Here is an 18,069-nt window from a genome sequence, read left to right on the forward strand (position 1 = left end):
TGTCTCTGATTGTCTTCTGCTAATTCCTCTAAGTGTTGCTTCAATGTATTGTTTGGAAAACCATTCTTGTTCCTCTTCCAGGTTTTTTTAGGAGCCTCAGGAGAGACGTTTCTGGTCTCCTTGTTTTCTGTTCTTAGGGCAAGACTTCAAAGCAGGAGCTGAGCTGCCTTTCCAGGGTAGGGAAGTCTGCAGATCTGTGTCTAGATTAAAATCATGGTTATCTGTCATCAATCTCCTCGCACTTGGAAATTAGCTCGGTGTTGTTGAGTGAGAGGTTATGAGTTATTTCTTTACTGTTAAGGACATTGTTGATGTTTTGTTTTGTTGCTCTGGCCTGCATCTTGGCCTTTCTTGGACTCGGCCGCTCTGCAGAGCCTCACATCCCGGCTGTGTCTTGCAGGCTCTTTCCAAAGTGTGGCCTCTTCGTGTCGTCGCACAGCCCCGGTTCTTCCCTTGTGACTGATACCGCAGCTTACCGTCCCCTTTCCCCGCCTCATGCGCTGTACAGACACGCGGTCGGATCCTGAATGTATGAATTATCCTCCTGATATCATCAGGAGGATATCATTATCATAACTTCATCTGGTTTTGCTTTCTCCACTGTGCCTACACAGTGAGTTGGCGTGTTCAGTCTCTAGCACGCCTGTCAAATGGTCAGCATAGGGTACCAGCCTGCATCCCCTACGTGCTTGCTGGGACGCAGCATGGCATGCCTGGTTCTGGCATGCAGCCTTCCTTGCTGGGGAAGACTTTGATAGGCAGCTGCAAAGACAATTATTGCTCTTGGAAACTTTCTTTCACTGCTTAAAGAAGGAATTGCAGCATAGTTGTTAAGGACCAGCAACTTTATTAGACTTGATGATGTCTGTTGGAGTTGAAAATGGCAGGAGTGCTTTGTTCCTAGGTTACCTGGTTTAGCCTGAGAAAAGGCTACAGTCCTTGTCTTGCTCTTGACCTAGGGGTGCATTTCCTCAGCAGCATGAGGTGTTTGGGGTATCCCTCCTTCCAGGGCATGTCTGTTCCTCTCCTCTGTGATGGCAGCTGCTCTGGAAACTTGGTGGTGGGTTGATTTGCTGAGAACGAAAGGCTTTTAGGTTAACTTTATTAAAGCTTGTTGCCCACCTGTGGTGGAGTTTATGCAACTGGATAGTAAGAGGGAAGACAGGAATTTATAGCAGGGTGGGAGAAGGATGGGACCATTGGCTCTGATTTAGATCAGCTTAAGCTGTTGAGAAGATGCACCTTTAGCTAATCACAGCTATGTACAAAAAGCATCTATGGTTAGTTTGACATAGTGCTTCTGCCACTGACCAGTAATATCATTCTGTACTGTCATCTTCGTATGTATTAGGACTCTTAAGGTCTTTGGTGCAGAGGTTGGTGTTTTGGTGGTTTTTCTTTTTCCTCACTTTTCTTCCTCTTCTGCCTACCAGTTAACAATTTCTGGTTATGTTTCCTTTTTTTTTCCATAATGCATACCTGTTGCTTAAACTGCATTCATTTGCAGAGGTTGATTCTGTGTGATCTGTGTGGTGGGACAGAAATACTAAATATTCTTAAAAGTGCTTAGTGACTATTCATTGGAGAAGGGGCAAGATGATACCTCCTTAGCATCTCACTGAGGGAGACTGGCATTCTCCTTGATAGTTACAGCTTTTCCCTTTCTCTCCTCCCCTTCCACATTTTTGTATTACTGCATATTTGGGCATTGTTTTTGTATGCTGGGATGTAGAGAGGGATAGCTTGTCCAGTATCAGGTACTTACTCCAAAGGACTTCAGTGCTTTTTCTGCCTATAAGTTACGGCGTACTTTAACCACTGCCATAGCAAGATGCTCTTAGACCAGCTGACATTATAGAATTTTGGTTGTTTTTTTTTTTCAACGACAACTGACATTTACAGCCTCACAATTAACTGCTGCCACTCCTTGTGATTACCTCTCATTGGAGCACCCTTTAAGTCGTCATTGTATGACACAACGGAACAGTTTGAAGTAGCACTTGCATGTGGGGAAATAAACTAATAGTGAAGTCAGTTGTTTTCTCCAGACAGAACAACTGTGGAATTTTTCTACATTGAGAATAAGACCTAAAAGAATCTGCCCAGCTAGTGAGGCTGAACATCCAGAGTTTGTTTACACAGCTAACTGTCGTCTCTGAAGGCCCCTAAGTACAGGTAATTTAATACATGTTTTTAAGCAAGAAAATGAGGTTAACAGCAGCCTTTTATGATGTCTTGCATCTGCATAGCGCAAAAAAAGTCCTTGCAGAAACAAGTCTCAAAGAACAATTAAAAACCCTTGATCTTTGAAAGTAAATGTTCAGATTCTGTGATTGGGAAACTTAATTGTACTAGGTATGGCTTTATTGACATGGAGTATTGTGTGAGGAAATTTAAACCTGGCCGCTTCCAATTGTTAGAAAAACAAACCAGAAACCCCCCCGAAGTGCTGATTGTTAAATGGAATTTCTGTTCATGACTTCTGTTGTTGTAGGTTATTCCTTTAAATTTGATTAATTTTGGACGTTGAATTCACTTTTGTTCTGGACCTGCAGCTCGTTAGGTATTGGTTGGACAAATGTTTCGTTACCAGCTCGTACCTGGACTGAACTGATGGGATTTCCAATGGTTCTGCAGCTATGCCATGAAATCCCAGATGTCACTTCAGTTCAAACTTTGTCATCCTTCATTCCTTTTCTTACCTTTCCTATAATTTAATCGAATGATTCTTTAGTCTTGGTGTTTACTTTGTACAAGATTTACTCTCCAGTTCTGCCATCTCTCCCTACCGGTTTACACCAGCTTATGATTTATACTGGGTGATGCTGTCAGAAGTATCCTGTTGCCAAGGCAAACGCTAGACAAAGAGGGCTGTGTTTGCTGAGAGAACAAGTAGCTAAAACCTAACAGCGGAAAGTAACGATATACAGATCTGTACGTTAGCAGTTTGCTTTCATCTCGCATGAATATTTAAAGGCTGGATCTGTGGGTGACTGAATAGGCCCTGAGTTGCGAGACCGTTTTAAAATTTCATGTTCTGTTGTGTTTTGCAGACAGAATTTAATTGTCTCAGCAGCTTTTGAAATAAGGGCAAATTTGTATTGAATCCCTAGGAAAGATCCTTGAATAACCTAAAACTTACTAGTAGGACTCCTCCCACCTTCAAGGTGTTTATCTGTTGATATGAGACTCTTACTTCTTTTTTTTCCTCCAGTCAGCTCCCCCTGCCAGCCCTGATAAAAGCTGGATTTGGTTCCTGCAGTGGGTCAGACCAGCAGCCGGAGCTGATGTTGCAACCCGCAACAGTCTTGCTTCTTTAGAAAGTATTTCAGATACCTCTGTTCTAAGTAAGCTGATGTTTAAAAGCTGTGCAAATCGAGTGGATTTTATCTTCCAAAATGCTGGTGGGTAGTGATTTGGGCACAAGGTCTACAAATCCAAGATCTTCTGCAATCATGCACGTGCGGGGAGCCTGATGTAAGGATTTGATATTTATGGTAGTTTGGGACATGAGAAACAAGACTGAGATTACTTAGTCTCTGTTTGCTCTCTTTATGTCTGTGCCCTGGTGAGAATAATTTAGGCTGTGTTTTCAGGGTGGTTAATGCCAAATGGCCAGATAGTGCAGTCTTGGTGCAGGCAGCACATTTGTTAGCTTGGTGAGGTGCAGCAGTGCTGTCTGTGGGAGGACAGATGATATACTCTATTGATCATAAGGTTTACCAAGCCAAAGTTAGGCCTCCTTCCCTTTTTAAAAATCCAGGCTTTTAAGGCGTAACTGGCAGGCTAATCTGAGGTTCTTCTCTGTGTCAGGTACTTGTACTTTTATTCATCTGACACTAGTTACGGTATAACTTGATTTACTGTTTCTTCGAAGTGTGGTCTGAATCTCTCCAAGGGGAGGATAATACACCGACCTGTATCATAAGGGTGCTGCAGAGAAATATTTTCTCAAAGGTAGAGAGGCTGAGCAAAACAAGATAAAAATACTCTGTTCTGAGATGCTGAAAACAATTACCTTTTCTGTCCTCTTTAGGTGTCTGTAGTTTGTGATGTGGTCTGTGAGGTGACTTACTGCTGCCCTTTGCTGTAGGGCAGCTGGTGTACAGCGATGAACGTATTATGTACTTGGTTCATGAAGAAATTGGATTCTTTTCTATAGACACAGGTTCTGTCTTTTATTAAGAAGTGAGTTGAAAGTTACTGAGTATGGAGGGTATGAACAGGATTAGCTTTGCTTTTTGTATGTTTGAATAAAGAAATTACATCTTTAGTTTTTTGTTCTTTCTGGCTGTTTTTGCTGCTACCCTCATCAGTGTGCTCAACTGCACTTTTTGATGTGTATCTCTATTGCTTATCCTTTTGCCACCAGTACTCTCATGTTCTTCCATCAAATTAATAAAGCTTGAAGTTAAATTCAAAAAGCATGCGTTTCTAGCCAGGGAACATCTGGAAAAGGATTATGCATCAGACACTAACCTGGTTGCCATCAAAGCAAAGTTTCATGCAGCAGTGTCTCTGAAGGCTTGTCTAGCAACCGTGCAGCAATGCCAGCTTGGCCTGGTCGTGAGAGCAGCATGATGGGACACACGTGCTTGTTATCTGCTCCCTCACCCCTACCCCCCAGTTACCTTCTCTTAGGTACAGCTGTTTGATACAAACACTCCTGTTTGACTCCTTTAGTCAAGGAATTGCAAGTGTATTGCTAAAGCAGAGACTGGGACCGTGACATCTAAATTTTGTCCCAAAGATCTGTTGTAGGTGTTCTGCAGTATTGTGCTTAAGTCCTTTAGTTTTTTCTTTTTATGAAGACAAAAATGTTATTCTCCGGATAGTGTTATAGCAATACATCCCTCGAAGGTATTAAGAATAAGATATATTTACCTCTGCTACTTCTCTAAGGAAGTAATGTGGTTGGGTAGCTTTAGTTTGGGTAAGAACAGCGTATAATCTCCATTTGACCTGCTTGCTGGGGACTGCTTCTCTTTCAAGGTGTACCCAGTTGAGTAATCTAAATAAGTATTTCTCCTCCTTTGTCTGTTTAATCTTGTCCTGGTTTGCAGCTGTGTTCACTCTGTACCGCTAGCGGCCCATAGCCTGTTTGTCTTCCACCACACCGACTGTGCCGAGAGCTGGCGGACTGGGGAGATGGATGTATTTTTGCTGTGTGCTCACACAGCTGCACCGGAGACAAGCGAATGTGGGGGCTCTAGTGAAATGCCCAGTCCCCCAAATATAGAATCCAGCTGTGAAGGCTGTAGGATCAAAGTAAGCCTGTTCACCTCGGCTCGCTTCCTGCTCGTGGGGTTGCAAGGAAAAAGCAAACAGTTGTTTATTAGGGAATGATTTAGAAGATTAATTCAGGTGCTTGTGCGGCTAAGTGCCGAAATACAGCCACCTACAACAGGAAATGTGGCAAATGATATTTAGAAAGATATTTAGAAAAAGACATTCTATTCTACGCATGTTGTATTATTTATGGTGGAGATATCAGCTTTTGCTGTGAGAAATTAGTGGGTGAAGGATGGGTAACTGGTAATAGTCTGCATTCCCACTGTTGTTTTTCTGTCTCAATGGAAAGAAGCTATCCTTTTGAGTGCTCTAGAAAGGAGTTTCCCATTGACTTTGACTTGCCTCTGTAATATTTAGTGTTAAATTGGAAGTAATCATAGGAGTTTCTGCTCTTGGCTAAGCCCAATCCATTTCAAATCTTGAAAATGCTAGATATCGAATACATCGCATCTTGTGGGTCACAGCTGGAAAACTGAAGGAAGGGAAGTTGAACCTGAACAGTGAGCGGTTCCTTGAATAATCAATAATTTACGTGCTGCTTCAGTGAAGAAAGATTTTTTTGAGCACTTGTATCACAGTGAGCTGTCAATCTGCCTTCACAAATAACCCTCATAACTTCTAATATTGCGTAAGCAGTGTAATCATCAGGCAGTTTAAATGAGGGTAGGGAAGGATAGGGATTAAAACTGTTCGAGGGGATTTAAGTTGTCAGATAATCAGTGGCAGGTGTCCTTTACTTGTTACAGATGGCTTAGGTGCTGTCAGAGGCTTCACAGCAGAGCAAAAGAGAGCTTGCCTTATTCTTTGCTTCTCAAAGTCAGCCTGAACGTGCGCTGGGATGCTTTGCTTCTGTTCTGGCAGGGCACCTTTGCATCAGTGCATAGGAAAGCAAATCAACCCAAAGACTAGCATTTATGGGGATTTACTAGATATGCTTATGAACACTCAGCTGCAAACAACTTTTTGGGTGATATCAAAGGTGTTTATTTAAGAGATGGAATGTAAACTCAGTCCTTGTTAGCCTACTTTCCTTACCTGTTTTGGTGCTGTTAACGGGCAATCTTTTATGTCCTACATACTTGAATTCAGTATGGGACCTTCCTCTTAAAATCTAATGCCCTGTTTTCATTTTAGCAATGGGTAAAGTGTAGTAAAGGGGTTGAGTAAGTTTAAAAAAAAAAAAAAAACCACAACCACAAAACCACCTAGACTCTTTGGGTGCCTGCAGGAATCCTGACTTTGATGTTCTCTTATAAGCACAAATTGTCTCTGCCTTCTGTTTCAGTGCAGTGAGTGTCTGCCTTAATTCCACTGGTGTTAGCTCCCTGGCAGCATCCTTCTATTGCCAGTGAAGTTTATGCAGGCACATGTTAAACTGAAGTTTATAGGCAAAGCATAATGTTTGGAGTTTCTTTGTCCTCAGCTTTTGAATTCCTCTTCCGGATGTGTTACCTGCGTTAGTAGATGTGGAGTGACTCAGATGCTTCCTGTCATCATAAAGAAGTGTGATAAGATACATCTGTCCTTAGCGGCTAAATTTACAGAAGCAACCGGACCTGAATGTAGGAATTCGTTTTGCAGTCTCTGAGGACTCAAATCTTGTAATATCCTGCTGGGCACTTTAGCACTGCTTATTTGCTATCTCTTAAGATGATGGAGGAAAATCAAGAGGTGTTTGTTCAAGTCTGCCATTAACACTCACTTTTCTTTAGTTGTGATGTGTTTTGTTGGTGAGCAAATACTGGCAGGTGTTGAAGGTATGTATTTTTGATGCCATCGTGCTGCAAATTCCAGTTACTGACTTATTCTAGTCTCTCTCCTTGTGTTTTCACAACACGTTGCAGATTTCAGTAGAGCGAGAACAGATTTCTGATGTGCTGAAAGCAAACCTGGTGTGGATTTACACCCAGCGAGGGGATAAGCAGAAAGAATGAATTCATTCCAATGTGGAGCGTAGAGCGTGCATCGTGTGACAGGGAGGTGCTGTGAGTTCCCCTCACAGCCACATACCAATCTGGATCAGAATATTGAAAGTATCTGGGGAAGATCCCAGGATTCCCACAAAATACATGCCAGAGGTTGGGCAGTGAAGAGTTCATGCTCCATCCCTGCCAACAGACCCTCTTTGCAAAGAGGCTGGAGTTACTGACATGGTTCGTGAGGGTGTTGAACACCTAAGTGTCTTGTATTTCTTCCTCAAAGCCTCCTTGGCCAGAGGGGACTGCCTGCTCTTAGTGATCCTGCTTCCTGATACAGAGGCAGGGGGTTATCGGTAGGGATCTGTTCTCTGCAGTGCTTCCAGGTAATTGTTTTCTTGTGAAATATTTTTTTTTTTTTTTTGACTTGCTTTCTTAATAGTGTGAAGTGCTCACTATGACATGTCCTTTTATTTATTTTTCACTGATTCTTTTTCAGTGAGTATTAAATATTTAGACGCTAACATTTTTGGAAGTGGTTGCTAAACCAGATTGACTTTCCTTACGGAGTCCCCTTCAAAGTGAAATATGAGTCCCTTTTTTTATTCAGCCCAGATGGTGTGCTGCTTAAAGTGAGCAATGTGTTGCAGTAAAAATGGACTACTTCTTTCCCCTTTTTCCCTTCGTCCTTTACGTAACTGAACACATCCGTGTAGCTCATATTTGGGTTGAATTCAGAATTAGTCCAAGAGGCTGCAGGGTAAATAAATCAACTATTGGAGAGGCAGCTCTGCCAGATGGAAGGGATTTCTGCCCTGCCGACAGGCAGTATAGCAAGTTGGCTGCCCAAAACCTGACATCTGTATGCACCTGATTAGATCACCTTGTCCATTTTCTCTAGTTTGGTCCTTCCCACGGCCGCCCTGTGCATGTCTAACACAGCTCCTCCTCACATACGTGCCTGGAGCCTCCCGAGTTAGGCAGCGGGCTGTGCGCTGGAGGGGCAGAAACATCGCATTCCTGAGGGCTGGGAGGTGAGAACCGCATGGAGGAGTTCTTTAAGGGCTTTTACATCTGAAAGAGGAGACTTGCAAAGTAAAGGAAGCAAAAGGAGCAATATGATTTAAAACAATTTCATGTGTGTAATTATTTTGACGGTTCTTTATCCACCAGTGGATTTTTTTGGAGATGGAGTAATGCACGTAAGAAGTTTCTAGGTGCATTGACTGTGACAAGTTGGGGGCTGACCTGCTGGAGAGCAGCTCTGAGGAGAAAGACCCAGGGAGGTGGGGGAGTCGCCATCCCTGGAGGTATTTAAGAAACATGTAGACGTGGCACTTCAGGGCATGCTCTAGTGCCCGAGATTGTTGGTTTGTGTTTGTTTGTGGGTGGGGTGTGGTTGTGGGGGTCTGTTTTGGTTTGGTTTTGGTGTTCTGGGATTTTTTGGGTGTGACTTTTTTTTGTTGTTGTTGGTTGGACTCAATGATCTCAAAGGTCCCATCCAACCAAAAATATTCTGTGATTCTGTGACCTGGGAGTCCTGGTGGACAATAGGATGACCATGAGCCAGCAATGTGCCCTTGTGGCCAAGAAGGCCAATGGTATCCTGGGGTGCATCAGGAAGAGTGTGACCAGCAGGTGGAGGGAGGTCATCCTCCCCCTCTGTTCTGCCCTGGTGAGGCCCCATCTGGAGCACTGTGTCCAGTTCTGGGCTCCCCAGTTCCAGAAGGACAGGGAACTGCTGGAGAGGGTACAGCAGAGGGCTACAAAGATGATGAGGGGCCTGGAGCATCTCTCTTACGAGAAGAGGCTGAGGGACTTGGGTCTTGTTAGTCTGAAGAAGAGAAGGCTGAGGGGATCTGATCAATGCTTATAAATACTTAAAGGGTGGGTGTCAAGAGGACGGGGCTGGTCTTTTTTCAGTGGTGCCCAAGGATAGGCCAAGAGGAAATGGGCACAAATTGAATATAAGAAGTTCCCTCTAAACATGAGGAGGAACTTCTTTCCTGTGAGGGTGGCAGAGCCCTGGAAGAGGCTGCCCAGGGAGGTGGTGGAGTCTCCTCTCTCTGGAGACATTCAAAACCTGCCTGGACAAGTTCCTGTGCAACCTGCTCTGGGTGGACCTGCTTTGGCAGGGGGTTGGACTGGATGATCTCCAGAGGTCCCTTCGAACCCCATATCATTCTGGGATTCTGTGACTCTCAAATTGCTGTCTGTAACCTGCAGCTCTCTTTCTAGCACCCGATGAAGCTCATGTTTTAGGAGGAATAGCTTTGAAATGGGATTTAGTCCAAGTCCTGTGTTCCCATTCTGCAGCACAGCTTGTGTGGGGCTGTCAGCAAGTAACGTGATTTGCCAGTATCTTTTGTTTCCTGTTTGCTGTGGCCTTCTTGGCCACAAGGGCACATTGTTGGCTCATGGTCATCCTGTTGTCCACCAGGACTCCCAGGTCTTTCTCCTCAGAAATGCTCTCCAGCAGGTCAGCCCCCAAGCTGTCCTGGTGCAGGGGGTTATTCCTCCCCAGATGCAGCACCCTACGCTTGCCTTTGTTGAAGTTCATCAGGTTCCTCTCTGCCCAACTCTCCAGCCTGTCCAGGTCTCGCTGTATGGTGGCACAGCCTTCTGGTGTGTCAACCACCCCTCCCAGTTTTGTATTGTCAGCAAACTTGCTGAGGGTACATTCCATCCCTTCATCCAGGTCATTGATGAATATATTGAAGAGGCCTGGACCCAGTACTGACCCCTGGGGAACACCACTTGTTACAGACCTCCAACTAGATTCTGTGCCCCTACAAACAAAACACCACAAAACCAAGAAACCCCGCCTTGCTGGTTGAAGATGGAACTGCAGAACTTAGCTGTGGTGCTGTAAGGCTGCGGTGGCCCAGGGTGGTTACTGGCAGTGCCGGCTCTGTCGGGTGTTCCAGGACAGACAGTTCCCACTGGGGATGTGCTTGGGCATACAGCGCTGGGACAGCCTTTCCCCGGGAGCTGGGGGGGCAGCCAGGGCCCAGCCTCTGCCCGGGGCCGCTTCCCTTCATAGCCCAGGGAGCAAACCCCGTCCTTCTAGATCAGAAGAGTGGTGATGCGGGGAATGAACCTGCTAAAAGCGAAAAGATGCCAAATTGCCAGCTGTGTGGCCTGGGCTTGCTTTTTTCTGGCTGTCACTTTCTTTCTTTAAGGTGCCGTAGTCCGAGAGTTACAGGTGGCTCCAAGTGTGTGGCCGGTGGCTGAGGCTGGCCTTGCTGCCTCGGAAGCCCTTATTTCCAACTTTTTCTGAACTTTGTCTTTTAACAGCTCAGGGCAAGTTTCCATTAAGGTATCTGCTCTGTGCTGGCAGATTGTGAAAACATCCCTGGGAGAGTCAGCCATTTGCAAGAAAGAACATTTGAGCAGAGATACGTGTTTGGGGCAGACATAGGCATAAAAAAATACTTCCCTGAAGCATTCCTATCATGTGTTTTTTTGAAACAGTGAAGTAAAACTTGGCAGTTTTGCCTGTGTCAGGGATGGAGCATTTTGCCATGTGGTGAGGGAGGAGGGGAACCATCTGCATTTGGCTGATGCAGGAGTTTCTGGGAAGCCTCATGCTTAGACCCGTCTTTTTGGCAGCTGTGTTCTCCAAAGATGCCTGTACGGACCAGGTTGCTCCCCGAGACGGCAGGAATGAGCTAGGAAAGGGTCTTCCCTGAGACTGCTGGTCTTGGTAGCTGTGATCTGCTCGGAGTCCTGTGCAGCACGGAGCAGTGGGGTGCTCGCCATGCTGTCTCTGTAGGGCTTCTCCTCGCCCGGGAGCCCCGGCCTTTCCTGGGAGAGGACGGAGCTGACTCCAAGAGGAGCAGGAGGCAAGCTGGTGTAGGGTGGGCAATGGGGGGAACCGTCTGCAGCTCTGCCACTCCCCCAGGGCTCCAAAAATCATGCAATTATCTTCAAAATAGCTAAATGACAGATAACTTATTAAGCTGCATCTTTGCTTCACTTGTTCTTCCTGGGTTTAAACCATGAAGATATGAGGGCGGGCAGGAGGGGCACGTTTTTGTGACACTTCCACCCTTATGTGGGAAGGTTTGTGTTTCTGGGTTTTGCCTGGTCAAGTACACGTTGCCTGGGACTCAGCTGGAACACGACAGAGGAGGACCAGGGGAAGGATATTCTTTCCCTCATCCTCTGCCTTGTCCTGCAGCTTCCCCCCAGCTTGACAACATGACATGCCATTTTGGTGCTTATTAAAACTATTGTCATTATCCTCCTTCCCCAAAGTTTGCATTTCTGTGATATCTGCATTCCAAAACCAATGCACAAAGTGCAATTTCCAAAACCATTCCCACAAAGTGGGAAACGCAGTAGATTAAAATGAGTGACTAGAGCTGTGTTCGATCTTGAAGGCAAATCTCTAGGTTTCCCTCCCGCTCTGCTCTCCTGGTCTCCAGGATCCTGTGACTACATCTCCCCCCTTGGCAGACTGAGCCCTGCCAACTGCCTTCCTCGCCTGTGGACACGTGTGTGCCAGGGGACTCTATTAACACCAAGAAGCTCAATTCTAATGCTGGTCAGCAGCACTATGTTTAAAACTTAACTGAAAACCTAGTATGAATTAGTCAGTGTGTTACCCAGTTCCAAGCCCTTGGGTAACAGCAACAAAATATTCTGCAAGCTAAGTATGGATCTGACACAAACACAGAGCTGAGTTCTCGTAGCCTCGGCTGTTTTAGTTGTGTTTAGACTGACCCTATGAAAGAGAGATTTTTTTTTTTTTTTTTTTAAATCAAACTTTGCTTTGACCTGAGGATACACAGAAGGCTGCATGTATGTTTCTAGAAAGAAAATAGCAAGAAAGAAGTAAAATGGGGAACGTGAATGGAGAACAGGTAAAATGATAGTTTAGGAAAAAGAAAGTGCTACCACGCACCGTACTCGGGATACTGATAGAATAATGGCAAAATAACCAGGGTCAACATCCATTTCACAGAATCTTCATGGTTGGAAAGGACCTCTGAGATCACAGAGTCCAGCCACACACACACACACACACACACACACACACACACACACACACACACACACACACAAAACACTCCCACAATCTCGGGCACTAGAGCATGCCCTGAAGTGCCACGTCTACACGTTTCTTAAATACCTCCAGGGATGGCGACTCCACCAGTGGGCAGGCTGTTCCAGGGCCTGACCACCCTCTCAGTAAAGTCATTCTTCCTAATATCCAATCTAAACCTCCCCTGCCCCAACTTCAGACCATTTCCTCTGCTCCTGTCATTATTCCCTTGGGAGAAGAGGCCAACACCCACCTCTCTACACCCTCCTTTCAGGGAGTTGTAGAGGGCAATGAGGTCTCCCCTCAGCCTCCTCTTCTCCAAACTAAACATGCCCAGCTTCCTCAGCCTCTCCTCGTGTGACTTGTTCTCCAGACCCCTCACCAGCTTGGTGGCTCTCCTCTGGACACGCTCCAGCAGCTCCATGTCCTTCCTGTAGTGAGGGGCCCAGAACTGAACACAGCCCTCGAGGTGAGGCCTCACCAGTGCCCAGTACAGAGGCACCATCACTGCCCTGCTCCTGCTGGCCACGCTGTTCCTGATCCAGGCCAGGATGCCGTTGGCCTTCTTGGCCACCTGGGCACACTGCTGGCTCATGTTCAGCCGGCTGTCCACCAACAAACACCCCCAGGTCCTTTTCTGCTGGGCAGCTTTCCAGCCACTCTGCCCCAAGGCTGTAGCGTTGCCTGGGGTTGTTGTGACCGAAATGCAGGACCCGGCACTTGGCCTTGTTGAACCTCATCGCATTGGCCTTGGCCCATTGATCCAACCTGTCCGGGTCCCTCTGTAGAGCCTTCCGACCCTCCAGCAGATCAACACTCTCACCTAGTTTTGTCATGAACGTTTTTCTCCTGTTCATTCAACCGCTGATAACCAGCTTGCTCAGTGACTGCTTTTGCTGCCTTTTTTAAAAATCCCCTGTAAACTTTTCTCTTTCTTGTTTGTCTCCAACAGAGAGCCAACTGTTGCCTGGGAATAACTTTACAAACGAATGCAACATTCCTGGAAACTTCATGTGCAGCAACGGGCGGTGCATCCCAGGGGCCTGGCAGTGTGATGGGCTGCCGGACTGCTTTGATGACAGTGATGAGAAGGAATGCCGTAAGTCACATATCACAAGGCTTGGCTAGGTAGTGTTACAGGTGTGTTCTGTAGTGTATTTTAGCTAAGGAACAAAGCTACTATCAGTTTCTTTAGCTATTGTTATAAAAAAAACATACAGCCTTTCTTATTATTTCAGGTCTTTAAGGTTCTTCAAATCGACCAGTTTTAATACAGCTCTGGGTAGCAGGTACCTGAGACCCTATTCACAGATGGATAGATTGAGACAGGCTTGTCTTATGATTCTTCCAGTCTAAGAGTGATGCTCTGTGATTTTTAGGGATCCTGTGTATACTGCCTCAGCACACTGACCTAGTGTTTTAAGTTGACCTCGACTACCATCAAGATTAGTTCCTTTCATTTCAAAATTGTTGACTGTATCCTGTTATTTTTGTTCTCTCCTGTCAAAATGTAATCATTCTTAACCCTTTGAAACTTCACACTAACTTTCTGGAAAACAGACCAACTGCATTGGGCTGTGTCCCAGTTTGAAGTAAAACCAAGTCAATTTTCTGTTCTGTAGTTTTACATCTTAGCCAGGCCTCTTCTAACTCTCTGAAATTAACGGCATATTGTGGGGAAAACTGCTCGTTCTCAGAATAAGCCCAATGTTTGTGCTCCGTGCCAAGGAATGGTGTGCAGAGAGGCTCTTGCTTATACTTATTGCTATAACAACCAAGGGCAGCCAATTTCGTTATTTGCCCCTTAGAGGGTCAGAAATGGAAAAAACAAAGAGGGGCCCCACCTGTGGGGAGGAGGGGACAGGACAGGTGACCCAAACCTGACCAACTGGGGTATTCCATCCCATCTGCCCCATGCTCAGTATAAAAGCTGAGGGATCAAAGGGTCAACCCCTTTCCTGCGATGGCCAACGTCCAGAGAGGACTCTGTCTGTCCATCTGCCTTTGATCCTGATCCGTGTGTTCCTGACTCCAGAGCTGGAATCCAGTTCCCATCTGTCGCTGAGTCCAGTCTGGGACTTCCCCAGTGCCTGCCGGTGACGTGACTGTCATCCTGGGAGCTTGATACGGTTTTGTATATATTGTATCTATTTCATTATTTTCTTCTTTACTTTTATTTTAATATTAATTCTTCATTAAAGTAGTTTAGTTCATTCTAAACTTCTGAATCTCCTTATCTCTTTCCTCTCTCTCTCTTTTGCCGGGCGGGGAAAGAGGGGAGGGGAAGGGCCATCTGTCGGTCTGGTTTTGGTAAATTCGGCCGAAACCACGGCAGGCTGGTAGTGTTTACATGTTTTAATCTTCCCTACAGAACTCCCATTGCTAGAGAGCTAAAAAATGTCTGATCTGGTTCTCCTCTGTTTTCATCTTTTTCTTAGCACTGATTAATGTTTAGTTAATATTATTCAGCCATTAGTTAGCAAACTTTCTAGCCTACACGTTTTACCCAGACAGCAAGACGATGCTGCAGCATTACACTGTATTTGAAATCCAGTTGGGAGTGAAAAAACGCTCAAATTCCGTGTGACTCTAGAGCGACTGAGAAATTTCTGAGAAGTTACTGCTTTTTGTCTAACAAATGTTGCTCCGTTACATTTATACTCTATGGTTGTTTTCATTAAACCAAATAATAAGAAGCCTACCTTTCCCAGGACGCTTCCAAGACATCATTAGCTTTGCTTATGGAGAAAGAATAGCTTCTTCCAAATTAACTGACTGGAAATGCCATGTTTTGTTAAATGCTCTTGCTTTCTAACTTGTTGCCTCTTCTTTAACTCCAGTTATCTATCCCTTTTAAAATAAGGGGGCTTTGATAACTGTGCTGTGGGAATCTCCATACATAGTTCTGCTTTAGGCCAGTGAGCTTTTCTCCCTTTCTAAGGCATGAAAAGTATCTGTATAAAATATCTGATGCTTTGCAGTCTTTATAAAGCATCAGGCTTGTGTTGCAACATTGAAGACAGGTTAATATTTTATTTTTCTTACTTATGTTTTAACATCTTAGGAAAGGATGGACCTGTTGTAAGGATTGATCATTGTCATGGATGTCTGTTTAAACCCTAGCAGAATGTATATTAGTGGGAGCTTTTGCAAGAATAAAAAATGTCAGAAGTTCAACCTGTCCCTCTCAGCGAGATGTTCTTGATGACGACCGCTGCATGACTCTCAGGTTCCTCATTAGCTGGCTCCTGAGTACGCTGCTAGCATGGCTTTTGGTGTGCTTGTTTAAAACAAGCTGAGTGATGCCACTTCTCTGTATTTATAGGATACAAACCAGGAGGTTTTCTGTCTCTAAGAATGTTATCATCCTCTGCCTTGCATGAATTTTGTTTCACCTGGTAGAATTAGAAAATCTTAATGAAGATTTTAATTAACCTTAATGAAGATTTTTCTTAATGAAGGCTGGGCTGGGTATTTGCCCATGAATCAGTAACAGGAAAATATGCTTTGTGACTCTCTGTTCAAAAATTTCCTTACCAAAATCAGTTGGGTCTAGTGAATTGCAGGCAGTAATGAATATAGTAACTGACAATAAAATATAAATAGCTGGAAAATGACAGTTCATGAAAGTTTTTCTTGTCACGACAGACTCAAATGAACCACACTGATCTAGACTATGCTGCACTATGAATTTAAGTTTCTGCAGAGTTGTCCTTTAGGCTTTTTATTTAAATACTTCCATCCCACTTGATTGGCTAACAGTTTTCTGGATGAGTGTCCTTTTGATTCTGCCGAAATTAACTGAGATAATTAGACTGTTCTTTCCTCTTCCAATACATCTATCTGCTATTTGATCACCTGCATAAATGTAAAATTAGCATGGAGAAGAGACAGCAGGGAGAGCAAGGGATTCATATCCTGTGCTGCCCTGCTGTTAACAGGTCAGATAAGCCAAAACAGAATGGAGATGGCACTCATTTGAATCTCCAAACAAAAAATTAATATTCATGTAAACAAGGTTCTGTAATGCATCCGGAGAGCTTCAAGCAGCCTATTCTGCATCTCCATCCTCTCCATTTTCCTAGGCAGCTTTTAACTCCATGTATGCTGCCATGAGAAGCACATGTAATGAGCCAACCACTGTATTGGGGGATGCTGATATTCTCTGTAGCCTGTGTACCGTGGCAGAGACATGGAGTGTGAGAGGAGAGTTACAGCGTTAGTTAGAAGGCTGGGAAGGGTTTGCATTGCGAGTTGTTGGCTTTTGTGTGAATTGAGAAAGTTGGCTTAATGTTTCAAGGATGGATGACCCTTCTAACCCAGGAGATACCCCCTTTTGAATCCTGCTAAGCACCTAGCCTGGCTAATAGCTTCAGAGGGATGATTCAGCCACTTCATATGTGGGTATGTACATACAGTGTGTGTAGCTAAAAAAGCTTGGTTTGCACTTTTGATGAAATTTGAAAATGGTCCCACTCCTCATGGGTACTGTTATGGTGTTACCAACAGTTTTTTACATCAGAAAGTGATCAAAATTTGGATGGGCTTATACAGCCTGAATCTGCTCCAAGCCTTGCAAGGCCAGCGTGACATTTCCAAGCATGGCTGTCCTCCCTGGAGCTGCCTGACACAAGTAACACAACACACGCTGGTACGATGACACAACCAGATGTGACGCACGCACACATTTTGAATGTCAACTGTTCTCACTTTTCAGCTGAGAGTTAAGGCACTGAAAGGCAGCCCTAGTGTCTTGTCTGAGAAGGACAAAGAACAAAAATCACTTGTCTCTTCTCACCCCTCCAGCTTTTGTCAGCCTATAAAGACAGGCTCCAAGATGACTTTGGGCTGGAAAGGACTCTGGCAGTCATTTAATCCAGCTGCCTGCTCGGAGCAGGACTAGCTTTGATGAGGGTTGCGCAGGGCCTTGTCTGGGCAGGTTTTGCACATTTCCAAGGATGGAGAGTCCACAACCCCACTGGGCACCTCTTCTAGGCTTTGAATGGCCCATGGGCAAAATTTTTTTTCCAAGTCACACGATCAGTTTCCAGTGAGGGAGTAAAAGCTGAACATTTTTTTAAACATTTTTTTAAAGAAGTGCAGTGCGATTAACATTCAGATCCTCTGGCCTTAGTGAGTGGGAGAGGGCAATGTAGGAGCCCAGGAATTGTTCTTCTTGACTGCAGAAACAGCAGCTGAAAAGTAAGAACAGTTGACATTCAAAATGTGTGACTGTGTGCGTCACATCTGGTTGTGTCATTGTACCAGTGTGTGTTGTGTTACTTGTGTCAGGCAGCTCCAGGGAGGACAGCCATGCTTGGCAGTGTCATGCTGGCCGTGCGAGGGTTGGAGCATGTGTGTGTTTAGATATAGGTAAAAAACTTTTTCATTTTTTTGTTTGTTTTAGGCTAGGCTTTGTTACCTTCCTCCTATCAGAATAGGGCTCTACTTACAAAAACTTACCTTGCAGCAAAATTGGAGTCCTCTGTTTTGTGCTGCGGTGTCGCTCTGCATTAGCTGAGCTGGTGAGAGCGAAGACAAAGCCGTAGGAGGTGCATTAGCAGCATGAGATGGCCGAGTGCCCAGTGTGTTACTACTGAGATGTGCTTTAAGCTGCTTGGTGTGTGATTCCTCATTGACTAACTAGTTCACATTGAAAGCCTTTAACCTTGCTTTGAAGTGTTTGTGAATAGGTGTTTGGTTAGAGGGTACCAGGGGCTGGTATTTGTGTGAAGACAAGTGTGCTGTATTTTGGTGTGCCCACTGAGGAAATTCCACGCACACACCTGTGGTTATGTGCAAAGTCTTTCT

The 18,069-nt window shown here is 44.9% G+C and overlaps 1 protein-coding gene across 1 annotated transcript in view; it reads left to right on the forward strand.

Annotated features, from left to right (window-relative positions):
• Positions 1-18,069, forward strand: part of LDLRAD3 (low density lipoprotein receptor class A domain containing 3) — a 113,599-nt gene that overhangs the window by 21,896 nt on the left and 73,634 nt on the right. Inside the window, 1 exon segment of the mRNA XM_074148809.1 lies at positions 13,211-13,357. Coding sequence (XP_074004910.1) covers positions 13,211-13,357 — 147 coding nt within the window.

This window comes from Numenius arquata, chromosome 6, assembly GCF_964106895.1.
Source record: "Numenius arquata chromosome 6, bNumArq3.hap1.1, whole genome shotgun sequence".
NCBI classification, from domain to species: Eukaryota; Metazoa; Chordata; class Aves; order Charadriiformes; family Scolopacidae; genus Numenius; species Numenius arquata.